At 32.9% G+C, this 14,374-nt stretch overlaps 1 protein-coding gene across 3 annotated transcripts; it reads right to left on the bottom strand.

The window, feature by feature from the left end:
* Window positions 1–3,418: 3,418 nt before the first annotated feature.
* On the bottom strand, window positions 3,419–8,328 carry LOC110657067 (probable pectate lyase 13). 3 transcript variants are annotated; one of them, XM_058151593.1, is made up of 5 exons: window positions 8,224–8,328; window positions 7,450–7,737; window positions 6,065–6,962; window positions 5,506–5,711; window positions 3,419–3,870 (listed from the first exon to the last, which is right to left on the bottom strand). In XM_058151593.1, the coding sequence occupies exons 2-5, from the start codon at window positions 7,581–7,583 to the stop codon at window positions 3,642–3,644; spliced, it is 1,467 nt and encodes a 488-aa protein (XP_058007576.1). In that variant the 5' UTR covers window positions 7,584–7,737; window positions 8,224–8,328; the 3' UTR covers window positions 3,419–3,641. The 3 variants fall into 3 exon arrangements, with proteins under 3 accessions (XP_058007576.1, XP_021669822.2, XP_021669823.2); XM_021814130.2 differs by lacking the exon at window positions 8,224–8,328 and adding an exon at window positions 8,046–8,157; XM_021814131.2 differs by lacking the exon at window positions 8,224–8,328 and adding an exon at window positions 7,926–8,013.
* Between the last annotated feature and the right edge of the window lie 6,046 nt (window positions 8,329–14,374).

The raw sequence follows: 14,374 nt of genomic DNA, 5'->3' as shown, positions 1-14,374 counted from the left end.
GTTCTAACATGATATCAACCATGTTTGAATTAGGTTCTAACATGATATAGTTCAAGTCAAACATTACTTAGACAATCTATTCACTATTAAAGATTTGGGTTGTGTCAATTAATTTTTAGGTATTGAAGTTGCTAGATCAGAAGAGGGAATGTACCTAAACTAGTGTAAGTATGTTCTTGATATCATTTTTTTTTAAGATGTTGGCTTATTTACTGCCAGAGCTGCTCCCTTCCCATTTCCGAAAGGCATCAAATTAAATCATGATAATGGTGAACTCCTTCCGGAGCCTGATTAATACAGGCAACTACTTGGGCGTTTATTATACTTGAGTCTTACAAGGTCAGATATTACTTATCCAACTCAACAGCTGATTCAATTTATGCAATAATCTCACTTACCACATTGGCAAGCTACCCTTCATGTCCTACTATATCTCAAAGGTTGTTTAACAAAAGGGATTTTCTTCCCTGCAACAAATGACTTCAAACTACAAGCATTTTGTGATGCCGACTGGGCAACTTGCCTAATGACTCTCAAATCATTGACTGGCTTCTGTATGGTCTTAGGCTTTTCTCTCATTTCATGGAAAGCGAAAAAGTAGAATACTGTAAGTCATTCATCTACTAAAGCTGAGTATCGCAACATGGCTTCAACAGTCCATGAGTTGCAATAGATAAGTCATCTTCCCCGTGAGTTTTAGGTTGAGCTTTAATTGTCGATACTTCCAAACAAAGCACATTGCAGCAAACCCCATCTTTCATGAGCACACCAAGCACTTGGATATCGATTGTCATGTTATGAAGGATCATTTTTAAAAGAGGTTCATTAAACACATTCACATTCTTCCTTGACTGCAATTAGCAGGCCTCTTTACTAAGTCGTTGGGAGCCATTGCATTTCATTCGCTTAACAACAAGATAGGACTTCACAACCTAGATCCGTCTCCATCTTGTGGGGGGATGAGAAGTGTTCATTGAAATGGTGCGTAGCACCACAAGAAGGAAAGCAGCCAAATAAAAATGAAGCTCTAATGGTGCAGTGGGATCTTTAATAAAATGGTGCAAATTGAAAAAAAAAAAAAAAAAAAAAAAAAGTCTCCTTGTGTCATTAGCAGTTTGATAGATCAACAATAGTCAATTATTTAGTTCTCGAGCTAGCAAAGAAGTTATAGCTGCTAGCTTCTCTATTTATTAGTTTTGTCATCTTCTAGATTAAGTGTGTTTGGCTCTCAATAAAGATCACGCAATTTCACTCCAATTTTTCAAGTCTGTAACTTCTCTTAATAAGAGGCAAAGAGAAAAGATAGGCATGATATTTAGATTATTTTCCTTTTTTTTTTATAGCAATGTCAGGTTCAAATGGCAATAAAAAAAATATAGCAAAAATAAGATAAAAGGACTTTGTTGTTCCTAAATCAATAAGCAAGGAGTTTTATATTGCAAAATAAAGTTTATGACAATATCATTACAAGGGTTAAAATTGAAGGACGGTGTGAAATTTATGAAAAAATTGTATATGCATTAAATTCCTTAATGCAAGTAAAATAACATAATTTATTTATCTGACAATCATGTATGTATTATATCAATATATAATGTATGTGAAGCTCAAATTTGACTCTTTTATTTTGATTATCAATTTTTCATGGGATTAATGACATTGTTTTATCTATCTTTTATTGTATGTCACTACTACATGAGCACATATTTCAATGAAGTTACAATAAAAGTGTGTAATTAAATTATTTAACATTAAATATATTAATATTTATATAAATAAATTTTAACTCAGTAGTATTTGAGTCATCTGCAAAGCTTTGAGGTCTCGAGTTTGAGTTACAGTTGAAACCATTTACACCAAAAAATATTAATATTTTTGAAGTTTTGAATTAATACTCACATAAGATACAATTGTCAAAGAAAATAAAATTATAATATTTTGAAAAATTTTATTTTACAATTTCATAATAAATGTAGAAAAATTTAATAATAATAATAAAATAACAAATATGAAAACATTTCAAATATTTATATATTTTATATTGACTAATTAAATTATAATTTTAATTATTATAAAAATTTTAATATTTTAATTTAATTAATATTTAATTACTATATATACATAAAATAATTATGTGTTGCGCACATGCAACGCATATATATCAAATGCTAGTTATTGATAAATAAATGATAATATTACATTAGATTCTAACACTATAAATAAATATCTCTATTAACATGCCTTCACATAATTAGAAGGGCAAAGCACAACCCCCTAAAGAAAATTATGGAAGAGCAAAATCATCATCAAACGGTACCAAGAGTATAAAAATGAAGGAGCAGAGCATCATCTAGTCTAGAGAGTGAATTGAGAGTAAACGCGAAAGAAACTGGAGTAGATTAGGCGGAGAAGAGAAAGAAATTGATTTTAGAGTCAAGAGTTGAAGTGAGAAGGGTAGGGACTCAAACAGTGACGAAATTAGAAATGACTATAGGAGGGGTGAAGATTTTGTAATTTTTTTCCTCTTTTAAAAATTGAGTAGTCACTTTCGATTAGAGTTAAAATGATAACTTATAAATTTTGATAATCTTTTTTCATAAAATATACAATAAATTTTTTTTTTAAACTTTTTTAATTATAATGTCTCTTAATTTTACAAACTAAATTTTATTAGTTCACAGTTCAGACATACGCATAATTATAAAAATAATAACTTAAAATTTTATAAGTTCACATTTTGCATATACATATAATTATAAAAATAACAAAATAGTTAAAAATTAATAAAATTTTTCTTTAAATTTTCTATCTATCCATACTAAATATCAAAACTTAATAAATACTCTATAAAATAGAGTAGAATAAAATGAAAAAATATAATGAAATGAAAAAGTATAATGAAATTATCAATGAGCATTTGAAAAACCGAACTCTCTAAAATTAAAATTAAAACGCAAAGTTTAATAATTTTAATTCAGTTCTATTTAACTAAATTTTTTATACTCAAAACAAAATAGAATCTATTAAATCAATTTTAATAAAATTCTGCTCCATCAATTTATTCGATTTAAATTAAATTCTGCTTACTTGTACTAGGGATTTAATTGAAAAATAAAAAAGTTTCGAGTCTCAACTGAAAGGATGCAAGGGGGAATTTATAGGCCCCAAATCGATTCTTGTGACCAGAATTTTCGAGTTCTCAGCGAGTCGGTAAGGGATTTATCAACCAGGCCAGTGGGTTAGCGTTGATCCAAGGAGCATGACAACCCACATGACACTTCACTTGCATGATTGCTTGGCGCTTATTTGATCTTGGTCAACTTAGTCGATTTGTTTCATTTTCTCTTAATTTCGTTAAAATTTCTTTAAAAATTCATCGAATATTCTACAGTACTCAACTTGAAAAAGAATACGAATCTTACATTTAAAAAAATCACTTTACTTATTGTGAGCTTGAAAATTATTTAAAATCTGAAAAGCCCACTAAAAGCCCAGTACAAAATGGACTAAAAAAAAAAATTCATGCTATACAATTGCAATATTGGCTAAGCAATGGGACCAAATCAACTTGCCTTCTTTTTCCAGGCCATCTTGACGGATGCTTTCCCTTTCAATATCAACTACTATAATCATTATAATAATCATGATAATGGAAATGATAATATGGCACCATGGTTGGCTACCATACAAGTGTACAATATTAAAATAATTACAAGAGACAAAAAGATTGTGCTAGTAGAAGTGGGTGGTGGAGCGCCGCTACCGAATATCATTCCGAAGTAGTCTCCATCACCGCCGGACCCAGCACTACCCGTGCTGGTGCTGGTCCCGTAGCCGTTGCCTGAATTTGACATGCCCCCATTATTGTCCCTGTACAATAATTCAGAAACCCTCATTACTGAATATACATTATAATAATAATAATAACAATAATAATGATAATGATGATTATAATGACTTGTATTCCATATCACATTCCTCAAATGCTTACTAGCTTAAAAGAAAGCTTTTCTTCTGGACTCTTGATCATTGTTCTTGCTTTTTATGCACAAATAGGAACAGCTACTATTATTTCGACTCCATCAAACTAAAAAGAATGTCGTGTTAATTTTGACACAACTCAAAAATAAAAAATTAATAATAATTTACCCTAAAGAAAATGAAGAAAGAAAAGGACATGGATGCTGGGAAATGGAATGGTTAAATAACTCCAGGTATGAACATGGTAACTGAAAATTTTAGAAAATGCCTAGAAAAATAAGTAAAAAGTTTGACACATTTCTTTCCCTTTCCTTCCATTTTCTGATTTTTTTTCCTTCTCTAAAACAAATCAAAAGATGAGTTTTGACAAATATACGTGTAGATTTGAGAATATACAAAACAAGCTCCGAACACAATCACCAAGTTATAGAATCATGTAATGAGAATCTAACAAGTGGCAATTGCAGAGAAACCAGAGTGCATTATTGCAACTCCCGATATCCAACTAGACCAACTAGATAATTTATGAATCTAGGTGATCAAAAGTCAATAAAAAAATCCAGCCGAATACCAATAGACCCACAAGGAGGAGAAAAAGGCTCCTTTCCCAAAACTCTGACATTGGCTAGTTGCCCGTGTCCCAGTTAATATCAAATCAGAAGTGGGACCCTTCAATTTTATATAAAAAAAGTTCATATATTGGCTGGAAAGCAGCTAAGAGGAATATAACAGAGTCGCCTTCCCAGACAAACACCTTAACGTTAATCACCAACTGCATGACCTATGTGGGTCTCCTACAGCTACAATTGTACTGAAAAAAAAAGCCTACCCTTTTGCAACCAACACTTTATTTTTCTCTGCTATTCTGTTAACCCACATGCATGTTTTTCTCTATGACGATATGGCCCTTTTGACATGGACACAAGAATCCCCACTCGCCCATTCCACTGCAAATGCAACAGGCAGCACACATCACTTTGACCAAAAGGTCCAAAAGGAGTTATTTGGGCAAATTTTCAAATTATGTTACAATTATGATTCAAACTCTTCCAGACCAAAAAAATTATGATTGTTGATAACCCAATTAGCTGTTAACCAAGTCAAGAGTGCTACAATTTAAGAGCAATTTCCAATGCCAAAAGTGCATAGTCTTGGAGTGGTCCACAGCCACAGGTTTCAAACCACACGACACTACCTACATGCACCCTCCAACGGTCAAAAAATTAAAGAAAAGCCGAGACTCAGACAAATGAACTGATATAAAGCTGTTTAGTCCTTAGCTAGATTCCCAACGCACACGCATGATCACGTGCACCCATAGAAAAAGTGGAAGACAGTTGCATACTGCTATGACGTCGTCTTGCTGGTTGTTTACTTAAGTCAAGAAAAATTACTATTTCCACTGCCCTTTTTCTTGTTCCAAAAAGCTAATTCTAGGATACTTTTGTCATCTGGAAGAAGATGTTTTCACCTTCAAGTGCAAAAATTAGTAAAAAAAGATGTGGGAATGAAGTGGGGTCATACCTGGGATCACCAAAGACACCAGCGTTCATGGTGAGTTGGTTGATTAACCCAGCAGATTTGGGCTCCACGCTAGACGCTTTTGCATACTGGGCGCTCAACCCAGCCCCTGATGGGACAAAGAATGCTCCATTTACCATTATGTCCCCATCTGTTCTCCAATTCCAATCTGTCCACTCGCCTTCCTCCGTGTCCACGCGCTTTGTCACCTGCCAATTTTCGATCATAATTAGAGTTTGAACCAACATTGCAAGTCGCAACCCAAGTTCATAAACCAACTCGATTGGATTAGTTCACTATTATTAATTGGCTGGCAGCCACCGACATCACTCTCTCGTTGTTCCCTCCAATCTTAACGGATCAAGAACTGCGGCGCGTCTTGGCCACGCGCCACCGTTGCAAGTCATGTAACATAACCCAACGGAGCAAACATCCATTTCAATTAAGCCACAAAAGTTCCCATAAATATCATTAACTAATCATCAATTATTTCTTATGAGAAAAATAAGCTTTAAATTAAAAAATAAATAAACAAATAAATTAATAAGAATCAGAGACTCACCTCTTTGGCATTAGGATCAGCCGGTGCAATGTACCGATTACCCTGACTATTAATGGTAGGGTTACCGCTACCGCCGATTGCATACATCTCCCAGTACGTGAAATCATTGTTTACCACGTGTATATACCCGCGTCTACACCGAGGCATACGCTGCACCAGCGCCTCACCGAATCGGTTAAAAGCTATAGTCACCTGCATTCCGGAGTCCAAAACGTATTTATCATCGTGCCCTAACAGCATCACCTCATCATGATGAGAAAAATAGTTGTTTGATATTGTGATTCCAGTGGACCCCATTATAGCATCAATCAAACCATCTGTACAATACGATAGAGTGCAGTGATCAATCCATATTTTCTGGGACCCAAAGATGGAGATTCCATCACCGTCCGATCTTCCTCTATATCCAACGTGCGTTGGTGATGATGCTATGTTAGTGTTGCCCGAGGGCTTGCAATTGTGGACGTGGATGTTGTGGATAATAATGTGGGACACGTACTGGAGTGTTATGCACCCATTGCCAGTAATGTGGACGTTAGCTCCACGGCCGTCGATGGTTTTGTAGCTATTGAATATGAGTTCGTGTTTGAGCTTGATGGTCATGCTAGTGAAGAAGATAATCCAGAGGGGTTCGTCTTGGATGACGCCGTAACGGAGGGTTCCCGGAGTTGGGTTGGTGGGGTCACGGTCCGAGGAGTCGGTGACTATGTAGATCTGGCCTCCTCTGCCGCCTAATGCACCCTGGCCGAAGCCTATGACGCAGTCGGCTAAGCGTTGGCGGTTGTTGGCCCAATTGGCATCGCAACGCCAGCAGTCGTCGATTGGGTTTCCAGTTTGGCATTTGTCCTTTTCTTGGGTCGGCAAAAGTTGCCGTATTGATATAGATGCATCGACTCTCCTGCAAGGTTTTTAAAAATGGAAAAGAAAATACCCAAAATAGAGATAAGATCATACCCTGTTTGGTTTAAAAGAAAATGTAAAATCAATGTTGGAATATAAAAGCAAAACAGAGAAAACAGAGAAAACAGAGCAAATGCTTGGTCGATGGGAAAATGTAGGGGACGCAAGAAAAATGACTGAAATAACTAGAAACGAAAATAACTTTCTATGAAAATGTAGGACGGTGTGGCAAATCTTTATTTGGTTGCAGTTTGGTTGCCGAGAAAATGCAATAAATAGGAGAAAATCGATCTAGATCAAATTGCATGAAAATGCAATGGACCACCAAGTTAAAATGGGGAAAATACAAGTTAGAATCTGCACTTGCGATGAAGAAAAATCTAGGATGTAGCAAAACTGCATAAACTCAAACCGCGAAAACACAAAATGAAGTAAACCCAGAAGTGGATTTGGCGAGATTTAATAGCGTAGTTACAGAGGCTCACCTTTGAACATCATGTGCAACAGCTTCAGGATCAGGGTGTTGGTGGGGAAGGGAGAGATTGAAGGAAGTAGCTCTAATAAAGAGAAGGGAAGAAGTAGAGAGGCAAATTAAGAGAATGCAGATGGTTTGAAGCATCCTTGAAGCTGCAAAGCAATAATGACGGGTTGGATATTTGTTGTTTTCACTTTTTTCTTCTTCTCTCTATTAAAAAGGACTTTTTAATAGAAGGATTGAAGATGATGGATGTCTTGCTCTTGCAAGAACAACAAAAGCAACAAACAATAAAAAGCTGCAAAATTAGGGAAAATGTTGTCATGTTTATATAATAAAAATGAAGAATAGGATAATAATTGCATAGCAAATAATTTAAAAATTGGTGTTACTATCTGGGTAGCATTTATTGGATTTTTTTTAATTATTTCAACAAGAAAAGAGGAAGAAGAGAAAGCAGAGGAATGGAGGCTGAGATGGGACAACCATGGAAGGTGATATGAGAAGGACAGAGAATGGATCTCTCTCTCCTCTTTCTCCTTCTCTCTCTCTCTCTAGTTTTCTTGCTAGCACAGTAATTCAGACCCAGTGATATCAAATACATACCTTGTTAGCTATAATTATTCTAGGGAAAGTAGAGAAGGACAGGGACACTCGAGAGATTAAAAAAATAATTAGAAAAGGGCAATTTATTAGAGTGAGAGAGGACCAATCCTTGGAAAGGAAAAAAAAAAAAAAAAAGACCAATCCAAATTTAAAAAAAAAAAAAAATCTGAAAGTTTACCCTTTTCTCTGTTCTGAGACAAGTTTTTCTAGTGTTGTGGGATAGAGATTCGTTTATGGATGTTTGCCAGTATGCATGTCCTTTCTCTTCTCAGCATAGGCCGACCGAGGTAAGAGACAAAACTGTATTTCGCTTTTTGGCTTAGTAAGATCAATGATGTAGGCTTGTTTAGTATTCCTATTAAAATTTTATTAAAAAATTATATTTTTAAATATATTAATTAAAAATATTAAAAAATTATTTAAAATTAAATTTAATAAATTTTAATTATAAAAATAATAAAATTATTTTAAATTATTTTTTTTAATAATATTTAAAATAATATTTTATTAAAAAAAAACAATTTAACTGTAAAAACTCAATAATAAATAATTGATCAAAGCAAGCAGCTTTTTCAATAAATTTCCCTACCCATGCAAAACATGGGAGCCAGTCAATTACAAACAATAAATTAATTATAAGGGTTATTATTTAATTTTTATATTTTAATAAAATTAATTATTTCATTTTTATTAGTATTTTTCTTTTTATTAATTTTATGTTAGTTAAGTTAGTTAAGTAAGATAAGATAGTTGACAAATTTAAAATTATAAGAATTAAATAATTGTATTACTTAAATTATAAAACTAAATAAATAAGAAAAATTTTACTTTAAAATAACAGGAAAGAATAAATAATTTATAAGTTAAAAAATAAAAGGATTAAATAATATTTTTTTAAATAAATAAATAAATAGTTAGTTTTATTAAAATATAGAGATTAAATAATAAATTTTTTTAATTTTAATTATAAAATATATAAAATGTAATTTAAAGAAAAAAAAACCTTAAATTTGATCAAATTTACATTTTTAAAGAAAAAAAAAACCTTAAATTTGATCAAATTTATATTTTAATCTTAGAAAATATAACAAGTTAATTTATGAATTTCAATTCCATCTGAAGATGGCCTCTCCTTACTTGCATGGCAGTCGATATGGAGAAGACCTTGGTGAGTTGGTGTGCAGCATTATCTGGTATTAGCTGTCATATCCTCCTTTTCAGGTAGAAGACTTTTGTTGGTTTGGGCTTTGAACCTTTACGTTGTAGACTAAGTTTCAGGGTAGGGCTAAGTGCTTTTCAATTGAGTGTCATATCTTACTCCTCCGTAAGGCATAATATGATCCCGTAGAATACTTAATGAACTACCGAACTTCACCTACCGATAACTCATTAAGTACCCTATAAGGGATTTTAAAACGATTTTCTTACATTTTGGAAGTGGTGAGCATTTTAGTGAGAATTAAAACCATTTATTCAAAGCTTAAAGACTAGTAAAAATTTTTGTCCATTTAAATTTTGCCGCAAATTTTATAAAAATTTTGACAGAGTTCTGTTTGTTTTTAGAGAAAATCGTTCTTCAAATACCTGAGAAAAACACTCCCAAATATGTTTCACAATTTCCAATCTCCAATAAATCACAATTCAACTCCAATCAATTCATTTCAAAACAGTTCCACAATCCAAATCAAATTTATCAACTCATAATAGTTAATAATTCCATTCACAAAGCATAAAGTAGGAATTTCATATGTACAAATATTAAATTTACAGAAGAAAGTCCAAAATAATATCATTACAATTTATTTATAACTACTCAACTTACATTGATACAAATAATATTTCTATATTTACATCAAGATTATCTACAAGGGTATAAAATAATACCCATACAAAATGATCAGAGCAGTCCTCGATTTAACAGCAGCTCACTCTGCTGCTTTCTACTTGCTCTTATCTGCGACAGCAAAATAAGCTATCGCTGAGTATAAAAATACTCAGTGGTGCACAATAAAAATTTAAAATGCAATAAATAAATCATTCATTGCCAAACACAATTTAAATGTTTCTCAATCACATTTCACAAATATTAATGTTCATAATAACATTATTTTGTCAAATAATCTATTAAACACAGTTTAGTCAAACAATTTCATAAACACAGTGTTGCCAAAGTCATACACAACTTAAGCAATGACACAAAATTTTCGATCAATGCCGTGTTGTACACCACGACAAAGCAATCTCAACCCCATTAAGCGAAATAAATGAGGGAGGTGGCTAGCTAGCTAATGAGTACTCATTCGATCTACAACCTCAACTGGCAAGCCAGAGAGGGAGGAAAATAAACGATCTCAACCCCATAAATGGAGGAGGAAATGTGATATTGTCATGCTAAGTGTGAATCCAAAATCAATTTAAAATAATTATTTTCAATAATTTATAAGAGATCCCAAACAATTTTTAAAGTCATTTTTGTAGTCACAAAGTGGCAACACAATTCGTAAATAAATAACATGACTTCATAAAGTATAGCAATTCAAATTTTTAATTGGAAAACAATTACATAAATTTATTGTGCACAAACCTGACTGGAGTCGCCTCTAGGCCTTGACTCAGTCTTTCAGGGCTTCCAAGTCTTTTTCAGCTGAAACACACAATTTCACAGTGTTTCAGTACCATAACTTAGCATAAATCCAAAAATAAATTTCACTTCATTTTAACTAGTTCTATTGCGTTAAATTCGACGTTCTCGAAGTTTTTATGTTTCGGGCTACTATTCACTACACTATTCAAGTCAAATTGTTGACTTTTTAAGGCTTAATAGGTATGGGAACTCCAACTTCACCCACATACCACATTTTGGTTATTAAACTTGTTGGTTTTGGTCATTTTCTCAAAGCTTAGGTCATTTTGGCAAAATTGCCAAATTTTGGTCATTTTCATGAAAGCTTTAGATCTATATTTTATCTAATTGCTGGTAAAATTTCAGGTCAATTTGACCTGTCTAGTTCGAATTATGACCAAATGAACAATTACTGTTCATTTGGTCGATTTAGTGCGATGTGACTGCTCTCATTTCACTTTGGTCAATTGGTTCACCAAGTTTTAGTCAGTTTTTGGGCATGGTTCCTTAATGAAAATTGTGCCCTTTTATGTCTATTTTCATCCCTAATTGGTGGCATATCAATTGGGCTTGTAAAATTCCCGTTTTGCTCCTTCAAAGTAGGTTTGGTCATGTTGCCAGCACATGACCATTTGACCTACGAATTTGACTCCCATTCTAATAATTCCCACACATTTCCTTTGGTCATTATTGACCATTTTTCAGTCCACAATTGGTCAAAGATATCATTTATGCATTTCTCGAAAATTTGGTTCACAAACCCTAACATTCAAACCCTAATCTCACTACTTTGTTGCAATCAATCACACTTAATGGTTTTAATGCTAATCATTCAACTAAGGAAGGTTTCTAACTCATTCAAACCCATTAAATTCATGCAATTCATACTCCCTTCAACCAGGCCGAAATTTCAGCATGGGTCCTTCCCCCATATTTGTTTCATTTAATCAAGTTCTGAGCTCATTTCAAACACTAATTATGCATTTAAATAGAAAAATAAGGAGTTAACATACTAACCTTAACTTAAAGCTTCAAATCTCTAGCTTTAGCCCTTCTTTCTTCTTATACTCTTCTTCCTAAGTTGAGATTACAACTTCTAGTGAGGTATTTAAGGGAGTTATGAAGGTTAAGTGAAGAGAATTAAGCTTAAGTGTAAGCTTAAAGGAAGAAAATTCTATGGAGATTCATGGAGGAAGTGGGGCGGCAACCAAGGGAAAGGAAGAAGATAATTCTAATTTTTTTTTTGTTTTATTTTCTTTAATCTTATCCCCTTTTTGAAGACCAAAAATCCCAAATTGATAAAATAAATTAATTAATCCTTTATGACATCATGCATGATGTCATCACCTTTGACTTTTCCATCTTCTTTCTTTCTTTCTTTTTCCTATTTATTTTTTTCTATTAATTCTTTAATTTAATTCTCGATTCCGAAATTTTCTTTTCTCCGATTTTATTTGTGATTAGGTCGAGTCGACTCTCGGGTCAATTGATCAAATTGCCCCTCGCCGGTTCATCCCGGTTTGTAAATAATTCCATATTTCTTCCGGCTCTCTGACCTAATTATTTGACTGGCTTAACAGTTTTCTCTTTTCCACTATGTTCATAAGGGTCCTAAGGACTGCGGCGTCACTTTTTATTGTTCGAAATTTGAGTTTAAAACGACTTCATGATCGTTCAGAAAGGTCACTCATCATTTGTGACTCTCGGCTCGTTTAACCTCTTATGTTCTGTTTTTCTTATTTATAGTTAACTAATTAAATATTACTAATTATTTTTGTTTATGGCTTCTCAAGTTGTCTTAAGTGTGGCCCTAATCCCATTAATTGTCCGGACCGACACCAGTCACCGGAACAGTGAAATATACCAGGCTATACAAATAGAGGTGTTACATTGAGTGTTGAAGATTATCCCAACCATTGTGAAGAAGAAAAAGAAGAAAAATTGAGGGATAGGTTGGGTTAGGTTAGGTGTCAAAGGGCATGCGACACAACAAGAATAGGCATTGGAAAGATAGGAAGAATAAATTAGTTTCAGGTTTTCAAATTTAGGGTATCAATTAAGTTTCTTCTAAATATTGGATTGGGCCTAAGCTGCAGGGGTAGAGTGATTACTAAGTCTGATAACATGAGTTCATCTGGAGAGCCTTTAATTGAAGGCCCATTTTAGTCAGTTTGATTTTTTATTGATTTTTCAGTTTAAAAATCGAATCGAAACAATTAACTTAAAAAATCAAACTAGATTAGTTTAATTTTTATTTTATAACCATTCAATGCTCACCTTTACTCTCTCTCTCTCTCTCTCTCTCCCTCTCTCTCTCTCTCTTTGCTATCTCTTTTTTTTTTTTGTCACTCTTGTAACCTAATCTTTAAGATTTTTATAATTTATCAAATTTTTACATTTTATTATATATTTGGAGATATTGAAATTTTAACAATGCATTTAGAAATTTTTTAAATTTAATTTTTCAGTTTCAAATTTTTATTACATTTTATTTCAAGATTTTATTTTAATTTACTTAAAAACCATATGATACATTTAAAATGACTTTTAAGTTTAAAATATTATTTCAAACCTTCCAAAATTTTATGAATATTTTTAGAGTGCTGAAGCAACATGCCATTATTGAGTAAAAGGAGTTTGAGTTTTAAGTGAGTTAATGGTGACCCTTAAACCAAGATTCAAACAAAGTCATTACAATTAAAAAGAGAAAGAGAGACTAATAATATTTTCGAAGGACCTAGAAACCTCTCACTTTTTTTGCCTTTTTTCTTTCTCTTTTTTGATCTTTTCCTTTTCCTTCAGCCTTCTCTACTTTTTTTGTTGGATGTTTCTCCTCCGACCATCTCAATTAGTGTTATTAGGATTTATAAGTTCCTCTCATTATGAGCAAATTGTAAAGACCAACCTCATGTGATTTACTTCCTAGTTTGTGCAAATTTGTTTTGGGCTTACAGAGCATTTCAATGAAATTCCTTCCAAACGGTTAACATAATATGAAATCGAAGTAGGATGACAATTGTTTTCAAACTCGATTTGATTTGTCTCACACCCGATCAATTTTCTTTGACCTCAATATTATGTGGAGTAAGGACAGCGAGAAGGTCCCTCTACCCCAAATCCCTGTAACCCCTTAACACAATAATATATTATTATTTTTTCATTAAAAAAATAATTCATTTCTCTATATATTTAAATATTATAGTTTTGAGTTTGGTTTTGTTAGGCTTACTATGAACGTTCAGGCTTTATTCCAATTTAAGTCCTATTATTGGTTTGGCTCACAAGTTTGAGTCATGACAAAGTTAGTATTAGAGCTTAAGCTTTAGAGACATAGGATGGTGTACCTAGGGTTGTCATATGCAGAGTGTAAAATTCTTATACCTTGATATGTGAGTCTTATTTTATGCACATGAATGTTGGTATGGTATTTTGTTTTGCTAACTAGTGTTTAGTTTCAAGTGTTTTAAGTAGAGGTAGGCACCCTATTGTAACGGAAGAGCCATGTAACGCCCTCACTTTAGAAGTCCATACATTCTACTGTTCCGATGATCAATGTCTATTCGGACGGCCAGAATATCTGAAACTATATTTAAACTAGAGTGATGAGTAATAAATAGTCTAAATAATGACAAGAAAATTAAGAAAAAAATTTAGAAATGAAATGCACTAAGATTAAATGAGCTGTAGCTCCGGCGATGGTTAACCC

Source organism: Hevea brasiliensis, chromosome 8 (genome assembly GCF_030052815.1).
Source record: "Hevea brasiliensis isolate MT/VB/25A 57/8 chromosome 8, ASM3005281v1, whole genome shotgun sequence".
In the NCBI taxonomy this organism is placed as follows: domain Eukaryota; kingdom Viridiplantae; phylum Streptophyta; class Magnoliopsida; order Malpighiales; family Euphorbiaceae; genus Hevea; species Hevea brasiliensis.
The sequence above is the reverse complement of the archived record's forward strand: the minus strand, read 5'-3'. Positions and strand labels throughout refer to the sequence as shown.